At 34.9% G+C, this 25762-nt stretch overlaps 3 protein-coding genes across 3 annotated transcripts; 2 read left to right on the top strand and 1 right to left on the bottom strand.

Moving 5' to 3' along the window:
• Positions 1-573: 573 nt before the first annotated feature.
• On the bottom strand, positions 574-2062 carry LOC112022656 (uncharacterized). Its single transcript, XM_024055273.2, has 2 exons — positions 1284-2062; positions 574-1096 (listed from the first exon to the last, which is right to left on the bottom strand). Exons 1-2 carry the CDS (start codon positions 1765-1767, stop codon positions 1017-1019), a joined length of 564 nt encoding a protein of 187 aa, XP_023911041.1. The 5' UTR covers positions 1768-2062; the 3' UTR covers positions 574-1016.
• Positions 2063-5600: 3538 nt separating this feature from the next.
• LOC112022644 (receptor-like protein kinase ANXUR2) lies at positions 5601-8525 on the top strand. Its single transcript, XM_024055261.2, has one exon. The coding sequence runs from the start codon at positions 5601-5603 to the stop codon at positions 8163-8165; it is 2565 nt and encodes an 854-aa protein (XP_023911029.1). The 3' UTR covers positions 8166-8525.
• Positions 8526-16933: 8408 nt separating this feature from the next.
• Positions 16934-18124, top strand: LOC112022646 (uncharacterized). Its single transcript, XM_024055264.1, has 3 exons — positions 16934-17182; positions 17283-17514; positions 17613-18124. Exons 1-3 carry the CDS (start codon positions 16934-16936, stop codon positions 18122-18124), a joined length of 993 nt encoding a protein of 330 aa, XP_023911032.1.
• The last annotated feature ends 7638 nt before the right edge of the window (positions 18125-25762 follow it).

Genomic DNA, 25762 nt, shown 5'->3' with positions numbered 1-25762 from the left:
TCGTAGGTTAGGATACCACCATTTTCCTATTATAGGAAAATTATGTCATAAGGAGTAGCATATTCGTATAGAAGATATAAACTTCTGGAACGGTAGAGATCGACCAAGAAATGAAACTTTCATTTTTCCATCTTAGCCTAGCTTCCATCGTTCCATGCAACTCCAAGAGTGAGACCAGCACAAGCACTTCAAGCTAGGTCCACCATTAATACAGTGCCACAATCATTCCTTTCCCTGACAATTACAACATGTTCCTTTTTAATTGTAAATTCTTCACCAGAAACATACTACTAGTACACAATTTCTCCATAACTTGAAATTTATAAAGAAAATTGAATCTATGAAGGAACATGGAATTTGACAAACTATAACTTTCTAACTAAATAAAAAGAATGATGCGTAGCACTTGGGGATTTAAGGAAAGAATTGTCTGACTCGAGGACAAGCCAGCTTGATCATATTGAATAGCTATATGGGAAGAATTAATTCTCTGTAATTACTTTAAAGGAGGAGAACCCAAGTGAAGTAATGAACTCTTCAATAAGTCACAATCTTAGCATAATTCCGAGCAAGAAGCTGGAAATTCAAATTCATCTATTCATTTTATGTAAACATTACAATCAAAATTACATGACTTTAGCATGGCGTAGTTCCAATACCAAGCCAAGTCTATGACACAAGATTGTTTACACAAATATACATATATATGTGCCAAAAGAAACTTCAAAAAGTGTAAAAAGAGAAGGAAAAAAAAAAAAAGAAGTGGGTAAAATCATAATCTTCTAAGCAAAGTGGTCTGATCAGATCAATGCCAATGGACTTCTTTGACCCCTATAATTGCAGTCCCCGGAATTAAGCTGCACCATCTTTTTGTTGGCAGTAGTAGTAGCAGTCATTCAGTTAAAGAAAACCCTAATTAAGCTTAAGCAACTTCCTTCTCTGCCCTTTTTTGTGTGTGTTTTTCCTTTCTGTCTCAGTCTAGTTAATTCTTTGTCTGTACAAGGCCATCCCACTCTTCAAAAAGACTGCATCACAGAACAAGCAACGGCTTGAGCCCAATGCCTCAACTTGGTCTTAACTTGTTGAGGATCATCCCCTGCAAGTCATGAAAAAAATCAAAATATTAGCAAAAACTTAGATTTTATGTTTGTAAACACGTAATGAAATTCTTTTTATGTTCATCAAAGTTATACAAAAACTTGGTACACTAATATGTTTGTACCGATATGGAAATTTTTCTTAAAATCATTTTTTTAGTATTGGTTTGAATGTAGAAACTTTACCTGGACTGCAGATCTTCCATGCGTCAGATTCACTCTTTGGGCTCTCAAAAGATGAAGAACGGGCATCGAGTGATGATGATGAACCACCAGGCGTTGAGACAGGACTTGTTGAAAACTGTCTATTCACTGCAAAATAAAGGTCGAGAGCAGGCAAAGTGTTGCACAATGTCTGACCATCTTCTTCATTGAATCCGAACCCGAGCTCTATGCTTCCTTTGAGCTCGTTCAAGTCCTCATCGGTGAGGTCCTCAGAATCTTGATTAATGCCATTCTTTTTACGCTCTTGTCTAATAATTTGGCGGCGTCTCTTCTCCCACGCAATGTCGCGCGGGGTCTCACACATAGATAATTGTTTCGACAAGCATCTGCGGTTCTTCCAAGGCGGAGGTGCCAATGGCATGTGTTGAAGCTCCTCTTCTGACTCATACAATGATGGTGATGATGATGAAGATGACATTCTAGCCAAACGTTGCTCGCCCTGCATTTTTAATATAATTTTTTTTTAATGAAGTGAGATCTTTTTCTTTGATTTTCCTTTTTTTCTTTTCTTGTTGCCTAAGAAAGAGGGCAATGCTGCACAAAATGATTGATCAAGTGGCTGCGGCAGCGACTGGAGCCGCCCCCGTCAGCCTGGGGTTTGCTTTTTGAGGTGTATAATGGGGGTGGGGGGTGCGTCACCTGAACGCAAAAGTATTGATTCCAAGAAAAGAATTTGATTATTGACGGACGTCACCGGCCCAACCGGCTCAACCGAGGATGTGTTGCAAAGGGCTTTAATGCTTGTGAAAGTCGAAATAGATGGGTAAAAAGGGCGTCTGTCACACCATTCATTGAGTCCTCTCTTGGTGTCTTACATGCCATTCATTTGTAACTGTCTAGCTGCAATGCCTGAGTTAATTTTAGGGGGTAAGTAGTCAATTTTTAGGGGGTATTTGTGCTGTTTGTTTGGGAGGTTTACCTGCATTCCAGTAACTTAATCCTAAAACAAGAGCAACTGCTATAGAATCCGTTTTTCATGTGCTAAGTACATTCCAATCCAATTTTCATGGGATACAAAGAGGAACCGTTATAGAAGTTGAGGGTGACAGTTATTATGCCATATGTCATATCTGTTGTGTGACACAAATAGCCCAGCAGGTAACCATCATGTGTCCTTAAATACAAGACAAGATTACTGTTCAAGTACATTCCAAGTAGCGAAATTCTATTGTTCTTTTGGCTAAATTAAGGACATTTTGTTGTGAATCTTGTGATGCAGAACTCATGAAAAAACAAAATATTAACAATCAGAATCATTTGGATTCATAGAAATGAAGAAAGTTCAGTAAGTATTACTATCATTAAGGAAGGAATTTAGCCCAGCTCATATTTATTCATACCAAATTGGTCACGAGAGTGGTTGGGGGTTTTGAGATTAAAGATATTTTCTTTCATGATAAAAATTTTCTATCTCACTTTTTGTATTTTTACCTTATGCTCCAACTTGCTATATATTCTTTTTTCTTTCATTATAAAATCACTAAACTTTAAATTTAAAAAAAAAAAAAATCAAGCACATAAAAAATTGTGATCGGTGGAGTATATATAAAGCAAAAAATAATAATAATAAGATAGAGAATTTTCATTCTTTATTTCATAAGCAAGAAATCATAACAATCATTAATAATCTGATTTGCAATTTGAGTAATATGAAAGCTTTAAGAAATTATATAAGTACTTCTTCCCCCAACTTATAATGTGATAAAAAATAATTATAGAATGTTAATTGATACAAACTATATATATCTTATAGTAAAATGAAAATGATTTACAATTGTATAATGACAATAACTAAAGTTAATGTTAAGAATTTGTTAAAATATCTAAATAAAATAAAATTATAATCTTAGGATATAAGAGATGATAATGTTATTGGAGTATTTAAAAACTAATGTAAGGAGAGAATAGAAATCCTTTGTTGTACTTTGAGTGTTCCAATTTATGCTCCAAACAATCATAATATGCCATGTACTTGAATTTTTTTCCCATTTTAAATTTTGTTTAATTTATAAAAATATAAAAAAAATGGATATGTGTAAGGTTATGTCTGGTGTAGTATTGTGGAACACTCAAAATAGGATAAATGATTTTTATTCCTTAGGAGACCATAAATTCATTGACATCAACAATATTATCCACTAACTACAATCACCTGCCATGTAATTAGTGCCATACTTCGTCTTTAATCACCAACTTCTATAAGAAATGTTTCCGCTTCAATACATTGAACGGTAAAACTTATGTATATTTTCTTATGTATTGTCTTAAACTCTCCATTCAAATTCAATCATGTAATTTTGAAAGTTGTAATTGTACACTAGGTGTATAGGCCAATAAACCAGTAAGCCGCATGATTGTGCTGCATTGGCTAATAAACCATATAATAAATTTAATAAAGGAACTTAAGGTACAACAACTAGGGGACTGTACCAAAGTTTTGCCTTCAGAGAAAAAGATTTAGAAGGGAATAATTACATCCACTGGGAGCATAGTATATGTAAAATAATTTTTTCTAAAAGCTCATTATAACAATTACCATTACAGGATTTAATTTATTATGCCAAGCCTTAGGGTTAATAAGAAGAATTCTCTAGGTAAAAGAGGGCTCATTGATAGTAAGGTATACAGTTCTATTTTGCCTTTCTGGAGCAATGGTGCGATTTAGGAGTTCACTCAGCATACTGTATCCTGGATGTCTTGGGCTTTAGTTTTTTTTAGCTTACTTTCACTATGGTGTTTTGGCTAATCCTTAACACTCAATTTGGGAGGATGGAATGGAATATATAATAAAATGAATAATTTTAGAATATTCATTCTATTTGGAGTTTTAATGAAAAAAAATAGAAATATCAATTCCTTATTTGGAAATTAAAGTGAGAGTGAATAAAATGAGTAAGAATAAACACTTTATCTCTCTCTAATCCCTCAAATGCTCAAATTTTCATTCCCCCTAAATTGAGAGAAATCTAAGGGAATAGAATTTAGTTTGATGAAACTTCCAAAATACCTCTATTTATTCGGCAATTTATTTTAAAATAAGGATTTAATAGTAATATAGTCATAAAATGATTTTATTAAATTTTTTTTATGCTACTCCTAAATAAAGTTATTTACCTTCCATTCATTTCCATTCTTTTATTTTAAAACATTCAAATAAGATTACTTAATTTCATTTTATTCCATTATTTTCCATTACTTAAAAACATTTCATTTCATTCTGTAACTTTCCATTGTTTTATGATTTAGTAATTTCATTCCATTTAATTCCTTTATGTACTTCCAAACGAAGTGTAAAGGATTAGACTTTAACATTTTGAAATGGGTTTTGTGCTTTGATTTCTTTGAGAGTTTAGATTCATCTGTAAAACATTTTTTGTCCTTCAAATTTGACTTCTCTACCAAATAAAAATGTTATCAAATTCTTCAACAATTTATTAAATATTTTTTTTTTCACCGAGAACTATAAGATTAGTAATAGCATATCATTTTCATTAAATAATTAATAACATGTAATAATGTTGTTAGTACTTTATAGTTCAACTTATCACCTTATTTCTGGTAACTTTTTATTTTTCAACGCATTTCAATCTTGCAATTTCTTTTAGAAAAGATTAAAGACAACTTCATTTGAGAAAAATTAACAGATTATGTGCATCATAAGAAAATTTGAGAAACAATTGATATGGGATTTTGAGATCCACGAAGTCATACATAAAAGAGGTTTCTTCAGCTACCTTATTTCAGTGGCTCCCTTGAAAACCCTTTTAACAAACTTATTATGCAAACATAAGCCCTCCAATCTCCATATTCTGTGGAGAGCAATACTAAACTTAGCTTGTTGTTTTACTTCTTATAGGAATTCAAACTTTGTTTCTAACAAATGCAACCTGTAGATTCACGATTCTTGCTCTCTATCATTGGTTTTGAACTACCTCTGAATCTCAAACAATTACACGTTACTTTGGACCAACCCCTAAAATGGAAAACATAACAAATGACAAAAAGAATGTTCCCATAATACTAAAGAACAACAAAAGTTTACCTTTTCTTCTTGCCTGGTTTTGTCCCTGAAATCCAGGTAAGTCTGCAAATGAATGAGCCTCCATGGTTAGAGATGGTTTAAACTATTTGTGCCATTCATATCGCAAGGGAAAATCCAAGAAGCTGTATTGTTTTTCGGCGTACAGGAAAACTTTTTCCTCTCTTTTCTTGATCAGCCTACATTGTTTTCCTGTACGCCAAAGCGCGCGCAATCAATCTTTTTCTCTCTTCAAAACCATGCACACGAACAAGCATATTTTGTTTTTTCTTATTTGCATATCTTTCCTCTTGAATACCCTTCATGTATGGGGTGCTCAGTCGGACTCATTAGTCCTGAGCTGTGGCTTGGCAGATGGTGGCACAGACATGTATGGTAGGAAATGGGCACCAGATTCCAAGTACCTTAATGGAAGCAATTCAATTACCATTAGAGCTGGATTCCAAGACCCTTCACTTCTCTCTGAGATTCCATACATGACAGCCAGAATTTTCACATCCGAGGCAACGTACAAGTTCCAAGTGAAAACCGATAAGCGCTATTGGCTAAGGCTCCATTTTTATCCATCTGCTTATGGCAACTTCAATCCTGCAGACTCCTATTTCTCAGTGACCGTGAATGGCCTCACGCTCTTAAAGAATTTCAGTGCTTCAATTACTTGTCAGGCCCTTTCACAAGCTTACATTGTCAGAGAATATTCCCTGGCGCCATTGGATTCAAAGACTTTGACGGTAATCTTTAAGCCTTCCAGTTCTTTTGCTTTTGTCAATGGCATTGAGGTGATTGAAATGCCAGACTTCTTTGACTCAGCAAAAATGGTAGGGACCTCTGACCAAATTGATGTCAAGGGTGTCCATTCGCAGACAATGTATAGACTGAATGTTGCTGGACAGTTCATTCCTCCAACCAATGACTCTGGTCTTACCCGGACTTGGTATGATGACTTGCCTTATTTAAATGGTGCTCAATTGGGGACAACCAATGCTATTAGCCAAAATGTTAAAATCCAATATAAAAGCATACCGGCATATGTGGCTCCTGTAGAGGTCTACAGCTCCTCAAGATCAATGGGTGTAGATAAGGCAATCACTGAGGGTTACAACCTCACATGGGTATTCCAGGTTGATCCGAATTCTACCTATCTTCTGAGGTTTCATTTCTGTGACTTTTACTATAGCAAACCCAATCAGCTGGTGTTTTCCATCTTTGTCAACAATCAAACAGCAGAGGCTACAGCAGACGTGATCGCGTGGAGTGGGGGGAAGGCAGTGCCAACATACCAAGATTATATGACATATTTCACAGATGCCTCGGGAGATCAGCAGCTTTGGGTGGCTTTGCATCCCACAAACGAAACACAGCCTGAGTACTTAGATGCATTACTCAACGGACTAGAGATATTCAAGCTCAGTGACACGACTGGAAACTTGGCAGGCCCCAATCCAAAGCCTTCACCTATGCTTCTCCAGAATGAGGCAGTGGAAAAGTCCTCTTTCAAGAAATCAGATACCAGTAAAGCTAAGGTGATCGGTGGAGCAGTTGGAGGAGCTGCAGCCTTTGGCATTCTGGCTGCACTTGTTTTTGTTGTCTACCAACGAAAAAGACAAATCTATGGACCAGATTCACAAACTTCTAGCTGGCTACCAATCTATGGAAACTCGCATACGAGTGGCAGCAAATCAACAATATCAGGGAAGAGTAATGCTAGCAGCAACATCTCAGCATTGGCCCAGGGACTATGCCGCCACTTCTCCTTGGCAGAGATAAAAAAAGTTACTAAGAACTTTGATGAGTCTGTTGTGATTGGGGTTGGAGGCTTTGGGAAGGTTTACAAGGGAGTTATCGATGGAGGGATCACAGTGGCCATCAAGAGGTCAAACCCATCTTCAGAACAAGGAGTTAATGAGTTCCAGACTGAAATTGAGATGCTTTCTAAGCTGAGACATAAGCATTTGGTGTCTTTGATAGGGTTCTGTGAGGAAGGTAACGAGATGTGCTTGGTTTATGACTACATGGCACACGGTACTCTGAGGGATCATGTCTACAAGACCAAACAACCTCTCTCATGGAAGCAAAGGTTGGAGATCTGCATTGGAGCTGCAAGGGGACTTCACTACCTTCACACAGGTGCAAGGTACACCATTATCCATAGAGATGTCAAAACAACAAACATTCTTTTGGATGAGAATTGGGTTGCCAAGGTTTCAGATTTTGGTCTCTCCAAAACAGGTCCAAATATGAATAATGGTCATGTTACTACAGTGGTGAAGGGTAGCTTTGGTTACTTGGATCCTGAATATTTCAGAAGGCAACAGTTGACCGAGAAATCTGATGTCTACTCATTCGGGGTTGTCCTTTTTGAGGTCTTGTGTGCAAGGCCTGCTCTCAATCCTAGCCTTCCAAAGGAACAGGTTAGTTTGGCAGACTGGGCTTTAAATTGCAAACGGAAAGGAGTTCTCGATGATATTATTGATCCTAATATAAAGGGGAAGATCCATCCAGAATGCTTGAAGAAGTTTGCAGATACAGCTGAGAAGTGCTTGGCTGAGGTTGGATATGAACGCCCTTCTATGGGTGATGTGCTGTGGAACCTTGAGTTTGCTCTCCAATTGCAGGATAACAATGAAGATTCAAACCATTCTTCACAATGCGGGGAAAGCAGCACTTCTGATGAAAGTCCAAAAAACGATACCATGGCAATGCATCGTAAAAACCTGAGTATCGAAAGTGAGCATGAAACAAGTGATGAATCCGTAGAAACCAGTGCAATCTTCTCACAGATTGTCAATCCTAAAGGGCGATGAGGAGAGGTTGTTCTCGATGATTGCTGTGCCACCAGGAAGGGCTTAAATGACAATGGAAGGTCATGGAATTTGAGAAAATAAATTTAGCTTTTGGTTTTACTTCAGAGGGTGATGCTTTGTTTTGTGTTTTGTGTGTTGGGTTTCCTTTATTTGTTCCCTTTTAGTATTATTTGTTGGACAGTCCATAAAATATATAGCAACTTGTACTCTATACGAGGAGTTCAGATTCCAAGTACACCCTGCCCGATATTCTATATTGATGATTTTTTATAACTATGTACCCCGTTAGCCTTTGTTCTGATATGATTATATAACACTTGTACTATACCTAGAAAGAAACTGAATCATTTTGTTAGATTCTTCATTTTTCACTTCGTTCTTTGTTGGGATGCTTTTTTTATTTTTAAGAAATGCTAACAAGAGTCATTAGGATATTGATTAACCATTCATTTTAGGAAAATTTTGACATCACTTTTATAAAAAATGAAAAAAATTGTCAAAATATATATATATTTTTTTCTCTTTTTTCTTTTTCCATAATTTTTTTTTTAATTGGATTGTTAATCAATACTCTAAGGACACTCGTTAACACCCATCATATATTTCTGTCCAACCTCAAAAATTGAAACGATGCAGCTTTTATGGTTAGCACTTTTTGCTTCAACAAAAACCAATTCACTTCTTTGTCTCTCTTTAACTCTTCACTTCTTCCGACCAAGAAAAAAACATAAAACTCTATCACTTCCTCTTTCAATTTAAACGCACACTACGGATAAGCACTTGGCAAAGTGAGACCATGCTTGTTACACCTTTATATATCCGCAATATCATTACAATAATATTATACTTTCCAAGTAATTTCCTTTGAGATCAAACCCATCTTAAATTTTTCTAATTTCACTCATTCTCTTGGCATAACTAATTCAGGGTGATTTGGGGGTTGTTTGGTAGGGTGTTTTGAGCAACAATTTTCAGTATTTAAACAACATTATACGTATTTCTACACACTTTTTTACCCATATGTATTTCCAAAAAAATACAAACAACATTACTTGTACAACTTTACTAAATGACCCTTGATAAGATGTTTGTGGAGAGTGGAGATTGCTCTATTAATGGGATAGTTATCCAATTCACTTCTCTCTCTTAACTCTTCACATCCCCCCCCCCTCCCCCCCCCCCCCCCCAAAAAAAAAAAAACTCTTTCACTTATCCTTTCAATTTAAACGCATACTAAGTATTTCTTTTGAAAATTATATATTGATGGATCTTCCTTTTATTGATAGATTGAATATTCCTCCACGAGTTTATGGACAAAAACTCCTATATCAGTGTCTGTAAATAAATAAATATTACCAACTCTCTCTCTTTGTTTCTTTCTTTTGTTTTTTTTTTTTTCTTTTAAATTTTATTCGGAGTATTAAATTTGTGGTTTGTAATGTTTGAGGGAACACAGACTCGGGGAGACTGAAACTTCAACTTTTCTTGTTGTCAGGGCTGGCTCAACAACTTTGAGGACTTAGGCAAAAAATTTATGTGAGCCTTTTTTATATTTAAATACTAATTAAATAATATTTATTGAATGTTTTATTTAAAATCTATTTTCTTACTTTCTGAGATGCAAAATTACTACTTAAGTTTTTGTATTTAAGTTCCTCTAACATTTCTTTTTCAATTGATAATATGGCTAATTTACTTAATATTTCTTGTGACATAGTAGACCTTAAATAAGATTTTATTAATTTTAATTTTGAAAAACTTATTTATGCAGATGTAACTGTAACAGGTATTGTTAGTAATATTCTTTAAGCAATATATGCATTTAGAAAAGAATTAGCATTTTTAAATAATTAAGTACATTCATTGGAGTATTTTCATATTTGTGTAACTTCTTTTAAAACAATTAGTTCTGACAGTAAATCTAAGCTATCAATATCATAATAAATATCATGTTTGAGAAAACTTTCAAGATTAAGACAATATTTTTTCAAACTATTATCATCTAGTGTTTTTAGTTTTTCAAAATTAAATAAAAAACCAAAAATATCTTCATATATTTGAAATTGTTCAAACCTACTTTCAATTGACGAAATAGCTCAATCTACTGTATATAAAAAATAATTAATTCTAAAAGATTCTTCAGCAGATTGTGTTTTCTGATCATTGACATTCTCACCAAATTGTTTCTTTCTACAAATTATATGTTTTTCACTAAATATAGGCTCTATTTCCATTTTGGTTGCAATCTCTTTAGATGAAATCATAGCAAATGTAAATTCATCTTCTCCATTGTAGGAGGAAAAATTTTAAGCCAATTATAAAATGCCAGATCAAAGTTTAGTGACACATTCTAGATTAATATGTCATTAAATTAGTTAAATCAAATGATGACATGTGTCATCCAAATTGATATTACATTGGCATATTGAAATTTGTCATGTGTCCGTGTCACCTGGACCACAAGATAAAGATAAATCCACAATTCAAAGTTTATGAATAATTATCTTTATTAAAATAAATAAAATAAAATAAAGATAAATTTTCTATTCAGAATTGATGGATAGTTATCTTTATTAAAATAAATAAATTAAATAGAGATAATTATTTATCTTTTTTGATCATTATCTTTATCAAAATAGATAAATAGAGATAATTATCCCTAAGCAAAATTTAGGCCAATCAAAAGTCTACTACATATTTTCAAGCATATCAATTCAAAGTGGAGCTTATCCTCTGAAACCACTATAAATAGAGGACATCCTCTCTCATTTTCAACACTAAGTTTTCAAGAAGCCGAAGCCATGGAGAAATTCTGTTTCAAGAATCTTTGAAGAACTTGAAGAACATTCAAAGGACTTGAAGGATATTCAAAGGACTAGAAAAACATTTGAAGGACTTGAAGAACTTTTTAGACCCTAGGGCAAAGACAAGTTGAGTAAATAATTTGGTTTTGTTGGGTAGGTAAAAAGATCAGTGAGGAAGAAGCTTAAGAGGCTGTTTGGAAGGCCTGTTTCCATAACTCAATTCTCTGTTTATATAACTCATAACAGAAAAATGATGGGACCTATAGCGAGAAGTCCATTTGGCACCACCAATTCTCTGTTTCCATAACTTTATTTCCATCACTCAATTATCTGATTTTTGAGTTATGAGTTATGGAAACTGAAAACACATTTTGGCTGTTTTCAGTTTCCATAAATCACCGCACACCCTTGATGTGATGATCATTCTACAAGTATAAGTGTTTGTGGAGTGTGGGGGGCAAGGGTCAGGGTTCAAGTCTCCAGGAGGGAGTTTCACATACATATACAGTTAGATTAGACTAGAGTAGAATTCTATCTTGTATTAAAAAAAAAAAAGTTTCCATAAGTCATAACTCAATGGCATTTCCATAAATAACAATACATACCTGGTCCCACAGTCAGAACAATTCATGTGAAGCGCTCCTTTTGATGCTCTCTTCAACGGATCTCTTCAGCTTTCTCATCTTAAACTTCCCTCTTCAGTAAAGCAGAGCTCTCTCATCTCCGTTCTAGTACCACCACAAGCTAAAAGAAGCTCTCATTGCCCTCACCTCCTCACGCATTATTTCACCGATCCGAGCTCAACCAACCCGCACCGCTGTGTCACAGTAACACAATGCTTTATGCGCCAACCACCGACCTTTTTCTCAACTTTTTTCACAGATTTCTGAATGTATTCTTTACATTTGAGCTGTTTATATATCTAATTTTTTTTGGTAATAGCAAGGTATTTCGTATATTTTACATCGAATCAAGGATTGGTGATGAGAAGTTTGCTTCTCCGTTTTTTTTTCCCTTTTTTTTCTTTGTTTGATGTTTGGGTTTTTGCATCTAATTTAACTGTATCAACCTGTGGTGATGAAAGTTTGCTTCTCTGCTTTTTTTTTTCTTTGTTTGATGTTTAGGTAAGCATCTGATTTGATCTATTGAAACCCGTGGTTATGGGTTTTCAACCGTGGTGAACCTGTGCGCCTCTGTTTGCAGTTTTTTCTTTTCTTTTTTTTCTTTGTTTGATGTTTGGGTAAGCATCTGATTTGATCTACTGAATTCCTGTGGTTATGGGGGTTTTTTTTTTTTTTTTTTTTTTTAAAATAATTTATGGAACTAATTTATGGTGCTTCTCTGTTTGATTTTTTTTTTTTTCAATTAAGCTACCTGTTCTTGTTACCAACCAATTGCTCTGTCAATGGTGGTTCTACCATGAGAGATCAATTAATGGAAGTTTTAAATATCATATTTCTACCATTGTGAGTCTTAAGGTATTCCAAGTAGCATTATAAATACATTATCATAGTGAGAATCATTGTTTTTTTTGTTTCTCTTAGTTTAGTTAGTATCTACTCTTTGTTGCCTCAAGTCATAGGTTGTCCAGTTTCTTATACGATCTTGAATGGTGAAAGTTTACCAATCTCAGACCAAGATTGTTTCCATTTCAGTGTTGTATGGTTTGTAGTCTATTGTCCTGCTGTGACCTTAATGTTGATATTTTATTTTATTTTTTACTTTGTTTGGAATGGTATCAGGCCAAGTTGTTCATCATTATTTGTTGAAGGGGGTCTGTGAAAGAAATATATATAGTTTCCCCTACCACAAATTGATGGTTTTAGTCTTTGTAGACAACCTTAAGTTGTACCTAAAAAATAAACATCACTGAGACATGTTGTAACCTAGAATTGATGGTTTTGTCTTTGTAGACAACCTTAAGTTGTACCTAAAAAAATAAACATCACTGAGACATGTTGTAACCTAGGTTCCATACTTCAATTACCAAAATATCAGATGAATACAATCAAGCAACTTTTTTTATTCTTTTGTTTGCTATGAATTATGAATCTTAATGTAGTAAGTTTACTAGCATTCTCCTAAGTTCGATGGCAATGCATTTTTTGTTTTAAAATTTTTTTAAATGTATCTTGATTTTAGAATATGCTTCTAGTTTTACCCGATTATGGTTCCCCATAATGAGCTTGTCTCCTCATGGCTAGCAAGATACTTGCAGAGAGGATGACAATAAAATAGCTTCATACAAATTGTTTCAAATTTATGATGCACTGTTCCTTGACTCTAACTAACATACTAAACTTGTCCCCATAATATTCTTACAAAATATACTGTACATACATGCTACCATGTGCAATAGGATTATTTTCATATAATGCAGCTTAAAGCTTCTGATCCCACAAAATGTTACTTGGCGACTCTCGAAATCGGCCTTAATTTTCTTCTAATCTTTCCTTTATTGAAACAAGTCTGTAACTTGCATTGCGAGTACATTCTTTTTCTATATTTTTTTAAAAGTCTATTAGTGATTTGGTTTTTCTTAGAGTTAAAATCATCCAACAATCTTATAGGGGAGTAGTGATAGCACTTGGACCTTTTACTTATTAAATAGTTGAGAAGTAAATTTTTTAAGAAGTCTTTTATTTATTTGTTGAAAAAAAAAAGTTAATATATCTTGGGTTCAAATAAAAAAGGTTAAATTTATCCTAGAATTTATCATATCTCCTTTGCATTGCACCTTAAATTGATGCAATAGTCTTGATTCTAGGAGTGCTAATTTCCTTTTGGATTGATGTCATGCAGTTGATTAACTACAAGGGAAAATTCTTTTTTTTTTTTTTTTGGGTTAATGATATGAAACAAACTTTTATTATTATTTTTAAATTTTTAATCACTATCCAAAAGTCTAAATTATATTCTCAAGTAGAAGAGTCTTTCCTCTAATATCTATGAAACTGAGAAAGTAAAAGCATGTGCTCGATCCTTATCAGTTGTTGAGGATCTATTACTGATCCCAAAAATGTTGGGACTTCAGCTTAGTTGTCAATGTTGTTGTTTATGAAACTGAATCTGCTTCTTGTTTGTCGCATCAATTGTTCATTGGACAGTTTAAGACAAAGTGATTCTTACCCTTGCTACACTGATTTTTCACAGTGATTTTTAGTTCCAACACTGCACACTGTTTGGTTTGAATTTATTAACAACTGATATGATGATTCTTGCATGAAATTCAGCTTAGGTTCGAAGTGGAAAGATTTTTCCAAATGATGTGGAGTGCTTTTGCCTTATTTTGTTGAATATTTGTGTCTTCTTGATTTGCTTATATCTTTAATACTGTTTATGAATTTCAAACAACATAAGTCAGTACATGTCATTGCATGATATATATACATATTAACATGGATGCTATGCTCAATATTTGTTCCTCTAAAAATATTGGGATATCTTTATTGTACTTGTGATATGATTGTGTATGAGATGTGTGTGTTGTTCTTTAAGATGGCTGCGGAGTTGATAACATGGAATGCCAATTGTGAGAATGTGTTGTGTGATTCCGTACTTGGACGTTATGTTTGTGGGAATTTGCATCCTTATAATGCCAATGCGCAAGTGTGGGAGGAGATCACACAATCTTAATGCCCTCATGGGGAAGGCCTTTACCGTGAGGCGGGTAATTACGAGGTGGAAGCGTATTTGACAGAATTATCACAAGCAATGGGGGTTTTGTACCAGATCTCTTCGGCCCAACATTTCCCCCATAGCCTCTCCAAACAGATTGTTTGATGACCCACCTTAATAAGAGGCGGATGCATAGTCGAAGCAATTTAGTGCATGTCCTTTTTGATATACTTCTGACATATTTTGTTCCCATTATGTTCAGTAGCGTATTTTCTTATGGATTACCATGTACTTAACCATGCACTAACCTAGTTGTATTTGTGACCACTTATTCAGTTTACTAACTCATTGCTTCGATCTTCCATCATTTGTATATTTGGTCACATTGTATATGTGGTAAACCTCGATGAAGGATTTATATATTACCACTATTTCTTATATATTACCACTGTTTCTTACATTCAGTGCATGCTTTTTCTTATCTATGTTGATTTAACTGTGGAATATTTTTCTTTTTTTGGACCCCTTAAACCTACATAGCACATGAATCCTATAGTCCTATTAATCAATTCTTAAAATTATTATATGTCATGAGCTTACCGCGTGAGATGTTTCAATTAGATGGCACATGAATCACAAGAGATGAATGACAAAAAGTGGCCTTCCCATGTAAAACATATTTTTGTTAAGATTATGTTGGAGAAACAACTTAAGGGTAACATGCCAAACGGTGTGTTCAAGGGTCCTACGTGGACATCAATTACAGCTGAACTTAACCAAAGGACCGGGAAAGACTTTCTCTCTAAGCAAGTTCAACAGAAGCACAATAGGTTCCAAGGAAAACAATGCAAGTGGAGCCAGTTACTAAGACACACAGGGTTGGGGTGGGACAAGTAGACCCAAATAGTGACTTGTTCTAACGAGGTGTGGCTAAATATGATTGTGGTATGTTTACTGTTGTTTATTAATTATATAACTTATTGCAATTATTTATTTATGCAATTTGCCTCCAAGTTGGTAATATATTCACTGCTGCGTTTAGTGTGCTAATGTTTCCAAGGACATTGCAGGTCAATCGTGGTGCAGCTAACTTAAGGAAACAGGGATGACTACAGCAGTTGTTTGCCCCTAGTACTGTGACTGGGAACCTGTAGATCTCCTCAAGCACTCCTCCCCTGAATAGTGACGAGGAGCATGCCCTAGAGGAAGGGCTTGCCAATGCCAATGCCAATGCAAGTGCACCCACCCATCTGGACGATGACTATTACACCCCTAACTTTGAGAGTTTCCCGCAAATTGGGGAGGATGCTGAGGTTGAGGAGGTAACCCAATGGGCGGGAAAACGTCCTGTGCAAGATGCAAATGGCAAGGGTAAGAAGGCATTGAGGAAGTCGAATAGGGTAAGTGAAATGACTATGGCCCTAAAGAGGTACACTACAATGACGAAGGATAGGTATAGTGGTAAACTGGGCAGGTCTATTGGTACATTCGACCAATTTGCTCAATCTGTGGTAGGCGGTGATCCTTGTTCACTTGGCAAGGCAATAGAGGTGCTGAATTCATATGCGGATTTGAGTAACAAGGCCTATATCAAGACGTCAAAGGTTTTGCAGCAAAAGGATAATAGGGTAGTGTTTATGCGTATGCCGAAGCATAGGAGGAAGTCTTGGATTGAGGACATTCTAAACCCAGAGGAGGATTGAAGGAGAGCAGTATTGCATTAAGTCTAAGCTATTTGGTTTTTATGTACTATGGATTTGGGTTGTTCTATTTACTTGTTTTTGTTTCATATGGATGGTACAAAGGTTTATGTTATTTATGAACTTGGGATGTTTGTATGATTTATGTTATTGTTGAACTTGGGATGTTTGTATGGTTTGTGTTATATATTATGTGACAAATTTGGATTTTGGGTTCATTGATTTTTATACGTTTATTATGGTGACTATTGAATTAGGTGTTTATATTATACATTTATATTATGCGATAAACTTATTTTAATAACATATTTACTTTTATATCTCTCTTTACATAACCTACCAAAATAGCGTGTTTGTGCTAATGTGTAGGTTACTTATGGCGTCCGGAAATGACTAGTGGCGGGCAATCCAAGAGTATGACTTCAATGATGCATACTTCAATGACGTTGATTCCAACAATGACTGTGAAGAAAATGATGATGATTGGACCAATTTGGAGTCCGAATGTGAAGAAGAAGCAGAGTTTAATTCAGTGAATCCTATAGTTCGGGAGATGTATGCGTACATGTAGCGGCATTATGATAAACAACCAATGCAAACAAGTGCGTTGACTGGCAATCCAGCTAAGTGTTATTAGATGTTCCACATGACACCTGAATTACTGTTACATTTAGTGGACGAGTTGGCTCAACATGGTTACTTGAGGGACAGACTTGGTGAGGTGAATGCCACTCAAGCCGTGGCCATGTTATTGTACATACTTGGACACAACACCCATTTTAGACTAGTTGCAGACAGGTTTCAACACTCAACAGAAACCGTGTGCCAGCATTTTCGTAAGGCGTTGCGGGCTGTCCAACACTATGCGAAGCATTTAATTAAACCTGATCAGAATGTCACAGGCCTCCCCGAACATCTTTAAGTGAACAAGTACTGGCCATGGTTATGATATTTGATATGCGCTTAATAAGATTAATGAAAACTTTCATGTGTAGAGATGTATTGGAGCAATTGATGGAACGCTCGTGAGTGCCCGACCTCCTACAAATGCGACTCAAGCACACAGGGACCGCAAGAGCCTTATAACAACTAATGTGCTATCTGTGTGTAACATGGACATGCAGTTCACATTTGTCCATGGTGGGTGGGAGGGCAGTGTGAATGACTCAAGGGTTTTCGAGGAAGCAATCAGTGACTGGAAGCATGGATTCCTATGGCCACCAACAGGTACTATACATTACTGTAAAGTGTTTTTATCCTTCACGTCTAAGTAGTATGTTTATGAACAACTTAATTGCGTGCTGGCTGGTTGTGTGTGTGTGTAGGGTCGTACTACTTGGTGGATTCAGGTCTACCAATTGGCACTAGTTTTCTCCCCTCTCACAGGTCAACTAGGTACCATGCACAGGAATTCTACTCAAGTGGTAGACGGATAACATCAAAGAAAGAGTTGCACAACTACAGGCACTCGTCCTTGCGGATGGTTATTAAGCGGTATTTTGGAGTGTTGAAGGTACGTTTCCTCATTCTGAATTTAATGCCAAACTTCAAGCCAATTAGGCAGCATTATGTGGTTATTGTGTGCTGTGCACTACACAATTTCATACGCACGAACAATCAGAGTGATGAATTGTTCAGAACATTAGAGGAGAGTGTTGGCGAAGGTAGTGTGACCAATAGTGAAGGTAGTGGCGATGCTGGAGCATCAACAAGCTCAACGACCCAAAGGCATGTACTAGAAATGTTAAGTGCATCCAAGAGAGTGATGGGCCAATTTAGGGACAATATCACTGACACAATGTGGGATGATTATGTTGCCCGTGGCAATGTGAGATGATTATATGTTGAAAATGGCCATGAACCATTTACTTCACTGCAATGTAGATGCTATGGCTTTGCAGCGTAATTGTTTGGCACTATAATATGTGACGGAAATATTATTTACGTAAGTGGATGTATAACTTAGTTCAACTTGTAACATTACTGCACTATTTTGGAATGACATGACAGCGAGCAGATATGCGCTCGGCATAATTATGTAACATAATTCGAATGTATCAATTATTATAAGATATATTTTTGGAGCATGGTATACGCTCGGCATGTGTTCACAGATATTTGATATGTGGTATAAGAAATATTGTTGGACCATCAGACATAAAAAAAATATTGCCACTACTATAAGATGATATTGTATGGTGCTGCCGAATTTAAAGAGTGCAAAAGGGGGATAGATCAGGTCTACAATGAGGCTCTTGCAACATATCACGTCACTTACGATTATGCTAATCACTGAAGAGATGCCAAATATTGTTTCTTTAACCAAAGGATTGCAGGTTCAGCCCTCCTTAAATTATATACCAAGAAAACTAGAACTGGTTAAAATTGTCTAGGTTCCATGTAGTAGAAATGACAAATGTATTATAAGTATGTAATATGTTATTTCTAGCTCCTCAAACTACCGGAAAAAAAAAAGTAGTTCACCATAAAAAATAAAAAATAAATTGCATAACACACGTGACCAGTAGTGTACATAACAAACGGATGTGTGTGTTACATCATCCTGCAAAATATATAGGAACTTAAAATGTAGGCATGTGATCAGTAATGTACATTACACACATGACCGCCAATGGGTCATGGCAGACGCAATTGTGTAGGCCATGGCCCCCAAAAACATTAGAGAATACAAAATAAACCCCGAGTACAGTCCAAGACAAAAATAAAGCTACCATATACTTGTAGACCTTGTCTTTAGCAATCTAGAGTGCGAGCTTAGTTTTTTTAGCCTTGCGCTTTGCTATCCTTAGAAGCTCCCGTGCTTCTGCTTCCCTTACATGAGCCTCATCCTTTTCATTTCTAGCAACTACGGTGTTGGCCTTATATCTCATAAACCTTTCATGCACAAGTGGTGTTGTTGCATAGCCACGTGGGCATGTGTTCTTGTCCAACCATTTGAAGAACTTACATGCCTAATTGGAGTCCTGCATACAACATTAAAGGCATATTAAGATGGTCAGCAAAGATAGTAAGAAAATGACAAGTCAAATATGTGACGACAATAAAATCATGTAATACTAACCGACGACTACTGCTGACATCCATAGAACCTCCTACCGAAATTACGAATAGACAGGGAGGTCCTTTCCACACACCGATCTATATCGCACATATGTCCGCTAGAAGTGGACTCATAAATAGTGGCAGAATACATTCCACTGCTAAGTAAATGAAACTCATGCAATTAGTCCAATAAGGAAAATGATGTTAGTACTATAAATGAGAAATGATGTCAGTACTATAATTACTCCTGCTTCTATGCAATGATAGCTCTCATTGAAACTCATTATTATAAATGAGTAGATTATATGCCTAAAGAAGTGATTATAGCTTCAACTTTCTGAATAATTAAAAATAATATGTGAGAAAAATCTTTAACTATTTGCACTGTAAGTTTACGAAGATATAACTTTTGCAACAAAGTAGGTGCAATGCACATATATTAACATATAACTACCAATTAGAAAAATACAACATCAAAAAGTCAATAGCTGATAACAAGCAAAACCCCCTCTAGATGCGTTTTTATGGTGATGTCAATTACATTAAGGGGTTGAAGAAAAGCTGGTTTTATATATTGTTTTGTGAACTGATTATATTTCACCGGAGGTAACAGCATGATTAGAGCACACAAGTTATGCAAATATGGCACATTATCAATTGATTTGAGCATATCATTAGGGAAATATCTGTGCTTGTTAACAACTGAAGTTTAAGTGTGATCAAAGTGATAATAGCAGTTATTTCCTCTCGTCTTAACCATACAAGAGAAGATAAATTTGTATCTTTCTTTTAATAAACATTAAACTAAGTTTTTATAACATAAAATTATTGATATGCAGTCCTGCCTTCTCGCTTGGGAGGTCCAAGTTGTGGGATGGGATGTGAGTTATGGTGCAGAATTTATGGATTCTGGTTGTGTATATATTGCTATCTCTCTATCCATCTCCATTCTAATATATCAAAGTCATTGTATGTTTTTTTGGGTGTGGAATACAGGTATGAATAGTATGAATTTATAGAGAGGGAATTAGAGCATATGACAGAACAGATCAAATCAATTATTCAGACCCTAAATGCCAACCAGGTAAATACTTTGAGTTCAATGTTTTCGCTCCTTAACAAGTATTTTCCCCCCCCCTTACAGATGCAAATGATTGATGCCTACCTTACCATTTCATTAAGGGAGGAGAACTTGAGGCAGCTGATGGGATGACACCTTTAGATGTAGTTGTCCAGATTTTAAACAATCAACTAAGTTCTTTAATATGGATTGATGATTGTATCAGACTCTGTGTGCATGTGTAGTGTGCATTGTGCATTTTTTGAAACCCTCAAGGTTTCTTAGAGCACAAAAATAAAAATAGTTTCAATGTCACTCTAACATTGGGATTCATGACTGGGCTGGCAAATTCAAGCTATTACAGATGATATACATCCTTTGCTAATGAGTTTTGAGTCTTTTGCCTTTAGGCTATAGTTGGGTTAGGCAATCTAAAAGTGGGCTTTGCTATCTTTCTTTCTTTTGGTTGTTTTTTGTCAAGGACTTTTCCTGATCTGCTTAAAAAGCCCTAAAGAAGATTATAATTAGTGAGCCATATGGTTCCATGTATGAAATAAAATCTTAATTTGTTTCCATCAAAATGGATGAATTTTTTTCTACTCCACAGAACTGGCAGGATAAAATAACAGTGCAATATTTGAACTAGAGACTCTTTAGAACATATATTACATTGGCTGCTAACCTATATCAATAATTAATGTTATGCCATACAATGTCATAATTAATGTTTATTGTCCCATTCCATTAATGTTTTTCTACTTCTAGCAAAACCATTAATCTGAAAATCCATTTCATCAAAAAACAAAATGCCTTTCCCTTCGGAATTGTAACTCCAAGACTCCATCACACAACAGAATCAAAAGTCTCAGAATTTAATGCTATACAAAATATCAAAAATACTTGCAAAAAATATTCAGGAAAAGAAAACACATATATCACCCTTCTACACTTCAACCTAGAAGCCAAATTCCATACTTTTATGTAAAAATCATAAGGCTGGAAAAATAAACACACACAACCAAAAACAATTATTATATAGTGCATACAACATAAACATTAACACATTAGAGAGACATAAACAAACACATCCACATATCATTCAAAAGAAGCATTGCAGAACGAAAATAAAGGTTAACAAGCATAAAACTTTAAAAGTATCTCAGAACTAAAACTAAAATCCAAAGAACAACATTGATCATGCACAATCTCAATTAATAATAAAAAAAAAAAAATCAAATCCCACTTCTGGGCAGTCCAAAACCAGTGGAAATGAAAGAAAAGAGCAAACAAGCTCTTAGCTCACTGAGAAAATTGTAGAAAGAATTATCAAGTTCAAATTTTTATTTAAACTTTTCCTATAGTTTCTCAGGAACCAAGCAAAAGAGAGAGAGAGAGAGTAGAAAATTCGACAATAGGAAAATGGGTTATTTAGAGTAAAACCCTTTTTCATACTTCAAACCATTGAAGCAAACCAGCAATGGGTAAGCACAATAATATCATATAAACAAAACAAAAAAAAAACCAAAAAAAAAAAAAAACCTGAGGCTTTATTATTTTCTCACTAACCAAATAACTGGGAAAAATAGAGGCAAACAGAGTTCAAACTAAAACCTAACATTTTTCTCAAAATCCAAATGTGAAACACACAAATCAGATAAGTAAACAAGGTGAGAGAGTATAGAAAGGGATGAGGTTGCACCGTCTTGGGTCGAAGGAGACCGTCCATGACAAAATCGGGAATGGGTCACGTTTGGCTTTATTCTTTTCTGACTAACCGCATAACTGGTCACGATGGAGGCGATCGGATTTCCAGCTACACGTCTGAGATCACTGGGTGTTGTTCACTGGTGACGGTCCTGACGAGGCGAGGGAGCTTGAGAAATTTTTATGGGTTCGAGTTTGTGCTTTGGGAGAGTGACAGGGCTGAAGGGGGAAGGAGAAATGAGAAAAGAGAAGGCTGATGGGGATGAAAACCTTTCGTGGGTAACAAAACAGTTTTGCTCTGACCAAGTTGTAGGTATGGGGCCCACAAATAGTGTGAAAAATATTGAGTGATGGTAAGGGAGTGATGGTGCCAAATGGGTGTGATATTTTAGAGTGATAAGTGATGAGTGATGAAAATTGAGTGATGGAAATTGAGTGATAAAAAAAAGCATCCAAACAGCCTCTTAATCAATAAATCAAGCTCCTGCACGCCACATTCAGTTGGAGCAAAGACCCATGTATCTATGTGGATTGGGTTACATTCAAAACTTGGGAGGCGAAACTTTTGTGGGAAAAGAGCCCAAGAGTAATTATATATTTATTTTGAATACAATGGTTGATAAAATGCTTGACATAGAATTTATAATTTTTATTTTGGTTGTATGATGTAACAACCTAAAATTGACGCCAGTGAAACAACTTAACTTAGCTATGAGTAAGAAAGTTGTTATTATTTTTAGGTGAATAATTTGCTTTTACTTATTGAGGGTTAGGGATTATTTGGAAGCATATTTTTAAAATAATCACCAAAATCTACACATATTCCATGTCCTACTAAATGACAGAAACTCAGTTGCCAAAAATAAGAACTAAGAAAGAAACAAAGAGAACCCCAAAGGTACAAATTAAGAACTAAGTGAGCAGAAAAAATTACATGTAATGTCTCCATTATTTGAATGTTAGCCTAGAATCTATTTCAACTCAAAATGGTATTAATTTTAAAAAAATATATATTTAACAGATGCACCTTTGTTAAAAATTTGTTAAATACGTTGAACCATGTCTAGCTCAACCATCATTGAAATTGCTTGCTTTACTTATTTATTGGTCCGGTATAATTGTAGGTGATTTTAGCAATGAAAATATCTACCCTTTATGTTATAATATATGTACAACAATTTCCAAAATCATCTTACATAAAAGCTTCCAACATTATCCGTACAACATGCAAGCAACCTGCTAGTTATATATAAAATCTAAAACATAATATTTATCGTTACTACGCTTATTTATTTATTTATTTTTTTTTTCATTAGTCTTTTCGTGCTTCCACAATTTTCACTTTAGTTTCATTAACACTCTTAACTCCCTCTCTCCATTGTTTTTAACTTCCCATGTAAGCTCTTTCTTGCCTCTTTCTCTCCTCATTGAACCCAACCAATCCCTTGTTCGGTTGCCACTTGCCACTGCCCCTATCAAATCAAAGAAATGATATATAAACCGTTAGACATTCCTTACCTCTCTCTTAATCGGAAGGAGATCCTCAATATGCCGATCTTTTTCAGTTGACGAGGGGAATGGGATATTTCCAAGTTGCTCATGCTCAATAACAAAGCATATTTTCGGTAGGATATTAAGATGTGGAATTTCGAAATTCACTTTATTAAGAATTCTTAATAAAGTGCTAAATTATTTCCAAGTGGAAACTGTTGATGTTTAAAGTCTACATGTATGACCTTGGAAATCTGTTGATATTAAAAGTCTATGTGTATAACCTCGACAACTCAAGCTCCGATTATTTTAATGAAAAATCTTATGTGAAGATAGTTTTTCACATTTTTTTGTGTTAAAAAACCTTTCTCTTATTTTCCCTTATTTAACTTGGCATAAATTAAAGTTATTTTCCACTAAAATTTTCTGAAAAACAACTCTAAAAAAAATGAAGTGGTTTTTTCAAAAATGAAAAATGATACATTTAAAAAAAAAAATTAATGCTGAAACAAATTGAGCATGAGGTGGGTAAACATGATAAAAAGTATGTCATATACTGATATATATGAGAGTTTTTATCTCACACTACTTTTAGTCACTTTTTATATATATAGCATGTGACTATGTGAGATATGTGCACATGCTTAACGAGAATGAGATAATTTCTCACTCATGTAGCTAGTTCGTTGTGCATGTATACAAGGAAGTGGTCCACATCATAACATTATTTTGCCACATACTTTGATCTCTTCCTTGTTGAGCTCTTCTTGACAAGCTCTTGTCTTTTAATTAAGATCTTTTTTTGCTAAGCTTTTCTTGGTGAGCCCTTCTTTTTGAAGCTCTTCTCTACTTGTGTTTGAGGTTTGGGCCTCGCATTTTCCCCCTCTAGCTTGGTCTCTCTTTCTCTTTATTTTTATTTTCTTCTTTATTTTTTTTTTAACGACATATATATATATATATATATTTTTTTTTATTCATAACAAAAACCATCATTTTTGCTCCTAGGCAAGAGTAAATCACGGGCAACAAAGTTTGTTTATTGCATATTGCTTCCCACATCGATCCTTGAGTACGTTATTTTGGCATAGCCTTGGGTAGGTTTTGTCTCTTTTATCTTTTATGGGAAACTTCTTTTGGATGAATCGATAATTCGATATACATTACACTCCTACATCATTGGGCAACAAAGTTTGTTTATTTCATATTGTTTCCCCCTCATCCACGAGCAATGAACATATTAGTTTAGCATGCCTTGGGTAGGTTTTGTAACAAAGTTTGTTTATTGCATATTGCTTCCCACATCGATCCTTGAGTACGTTATTTTGGCATAGCCTTGGGTAGGTTTTGTCTCTTTTATCTTTTATGGGAAACTTCTTTTGGATGAATCGATAATTCGATATACATTACACTCCTACATCATTGGGCAACAAAGTTTGTTTATTTCATATTGTTTCCCCCTCATCCACGAGCAATGAACATATTAGTTTAGCATGCCTTGGGTAGGTTTTGCCTCTTTATCTTTTACGGAAAACTTATTTGGGTGAATTTATATACATTACACCCCCTAAGTCCTAAAATATTAGCTTAGGCTAGGAAATGATAGTCATGCCCAAAAAAAAAAAATAATAATAATAATTAATAATCATAGGCAGCGAGCAATTTAAGTAGCTGGCTATCACATATGCATGTACACATGCTCTCTACAATATTGTAGCAACTTGCCTTTTTCAACAGTTAGATTGATGCATGGAAGCCTATACTGATGTATCATGTAAGTATATCAACTTGAAAAAGATGCAAGCATGCATAGACAGCATGGTATTGCATGTCTCTTGATATATATCTTTAGTGCTACCCGAAAACAAAGATTTGAAATTTGATGTATATATAATGGCATCAATTTTTATTTATTTATTTTATTTTATTGGATTTGAAGATGATAGAAAACTTTATTGAAATAAGATCCAAATACATGGGAGTGTGCACTAGCAAGGATCACTTCACTTCAGGGACGGAACTAGAATTCGAAGTCGAGGGGGGTAAATATAATTTTCTTGAGAGGAGCAAATATAATTTTTTATAGGCTTATTTTCTAAAATTTAAAATATATACCTATTATTTAATATTTTTAAAAAATTTGGGGGGGCCACTGCCCCC

This window comes from Quercus suber, unplaced genomic scaffold (assembly GCF_002906115.3).
Source record: "Quercus suber isolate HL8 unplaced genomic scaffold, Cork oak 2.0 scaffold_73, whole genome shotgun sequence".
NCBI lineage: Eukaryota > Viridiplantae > Streptophyta > Magnoliopsida > Fagales > Fagaceae > Quercus > Quercus suber.
This window is presented reverse-complemented; position numbering and strand designations above follow the sequence as displayed.

Excerpts from the sequence above, each read along its gene's own strand:
- LOC112022656 (XM_024055273.2), bottom strand. The coding sequence starts at position 1,767 with ATGCAGGGCGAGCAACGTTTGGCTAGAATGTCATCTTCATCATCATCA. Across the intron at positions 1,097-1,283 it reads ATGGAAGATCTGCAGTCCAG|GGGATGATCCTCAACAAGTT; the intron begins GTAAAGTTTCTA and ends CATGACTTGCAG.
- LOC112022644 (XM_024055261.2), top strand. The coding sequence starts at position 5,601 with ATGCACACGAACAAGCATATTTTGTTTTTTCTTATTTGCATATCTTTC.
- LOC112022646 (XM_024055264.1), top strand. The coding sequence starts at position 16,934 with ATGACACCTGAATTACTGTTACATTTAGTGGACGAGTTGGCTCAACAT. Across the intron at positions 17,183-17,282 it reads TAATTAAACCTGATCAGAAT|AGATGTATTGGAGCAATTGA; the intron begins GTCACAGGCCTC and ends TTTCATGTGTAG. Across the intron at positions 17,515-17,612 it reads ATTCCTATGGCCACCAACAG|GGTCGTACTACTTGGTGGAT; the intron begins GTACTATACATT and ends GTGTGTGTGTAG.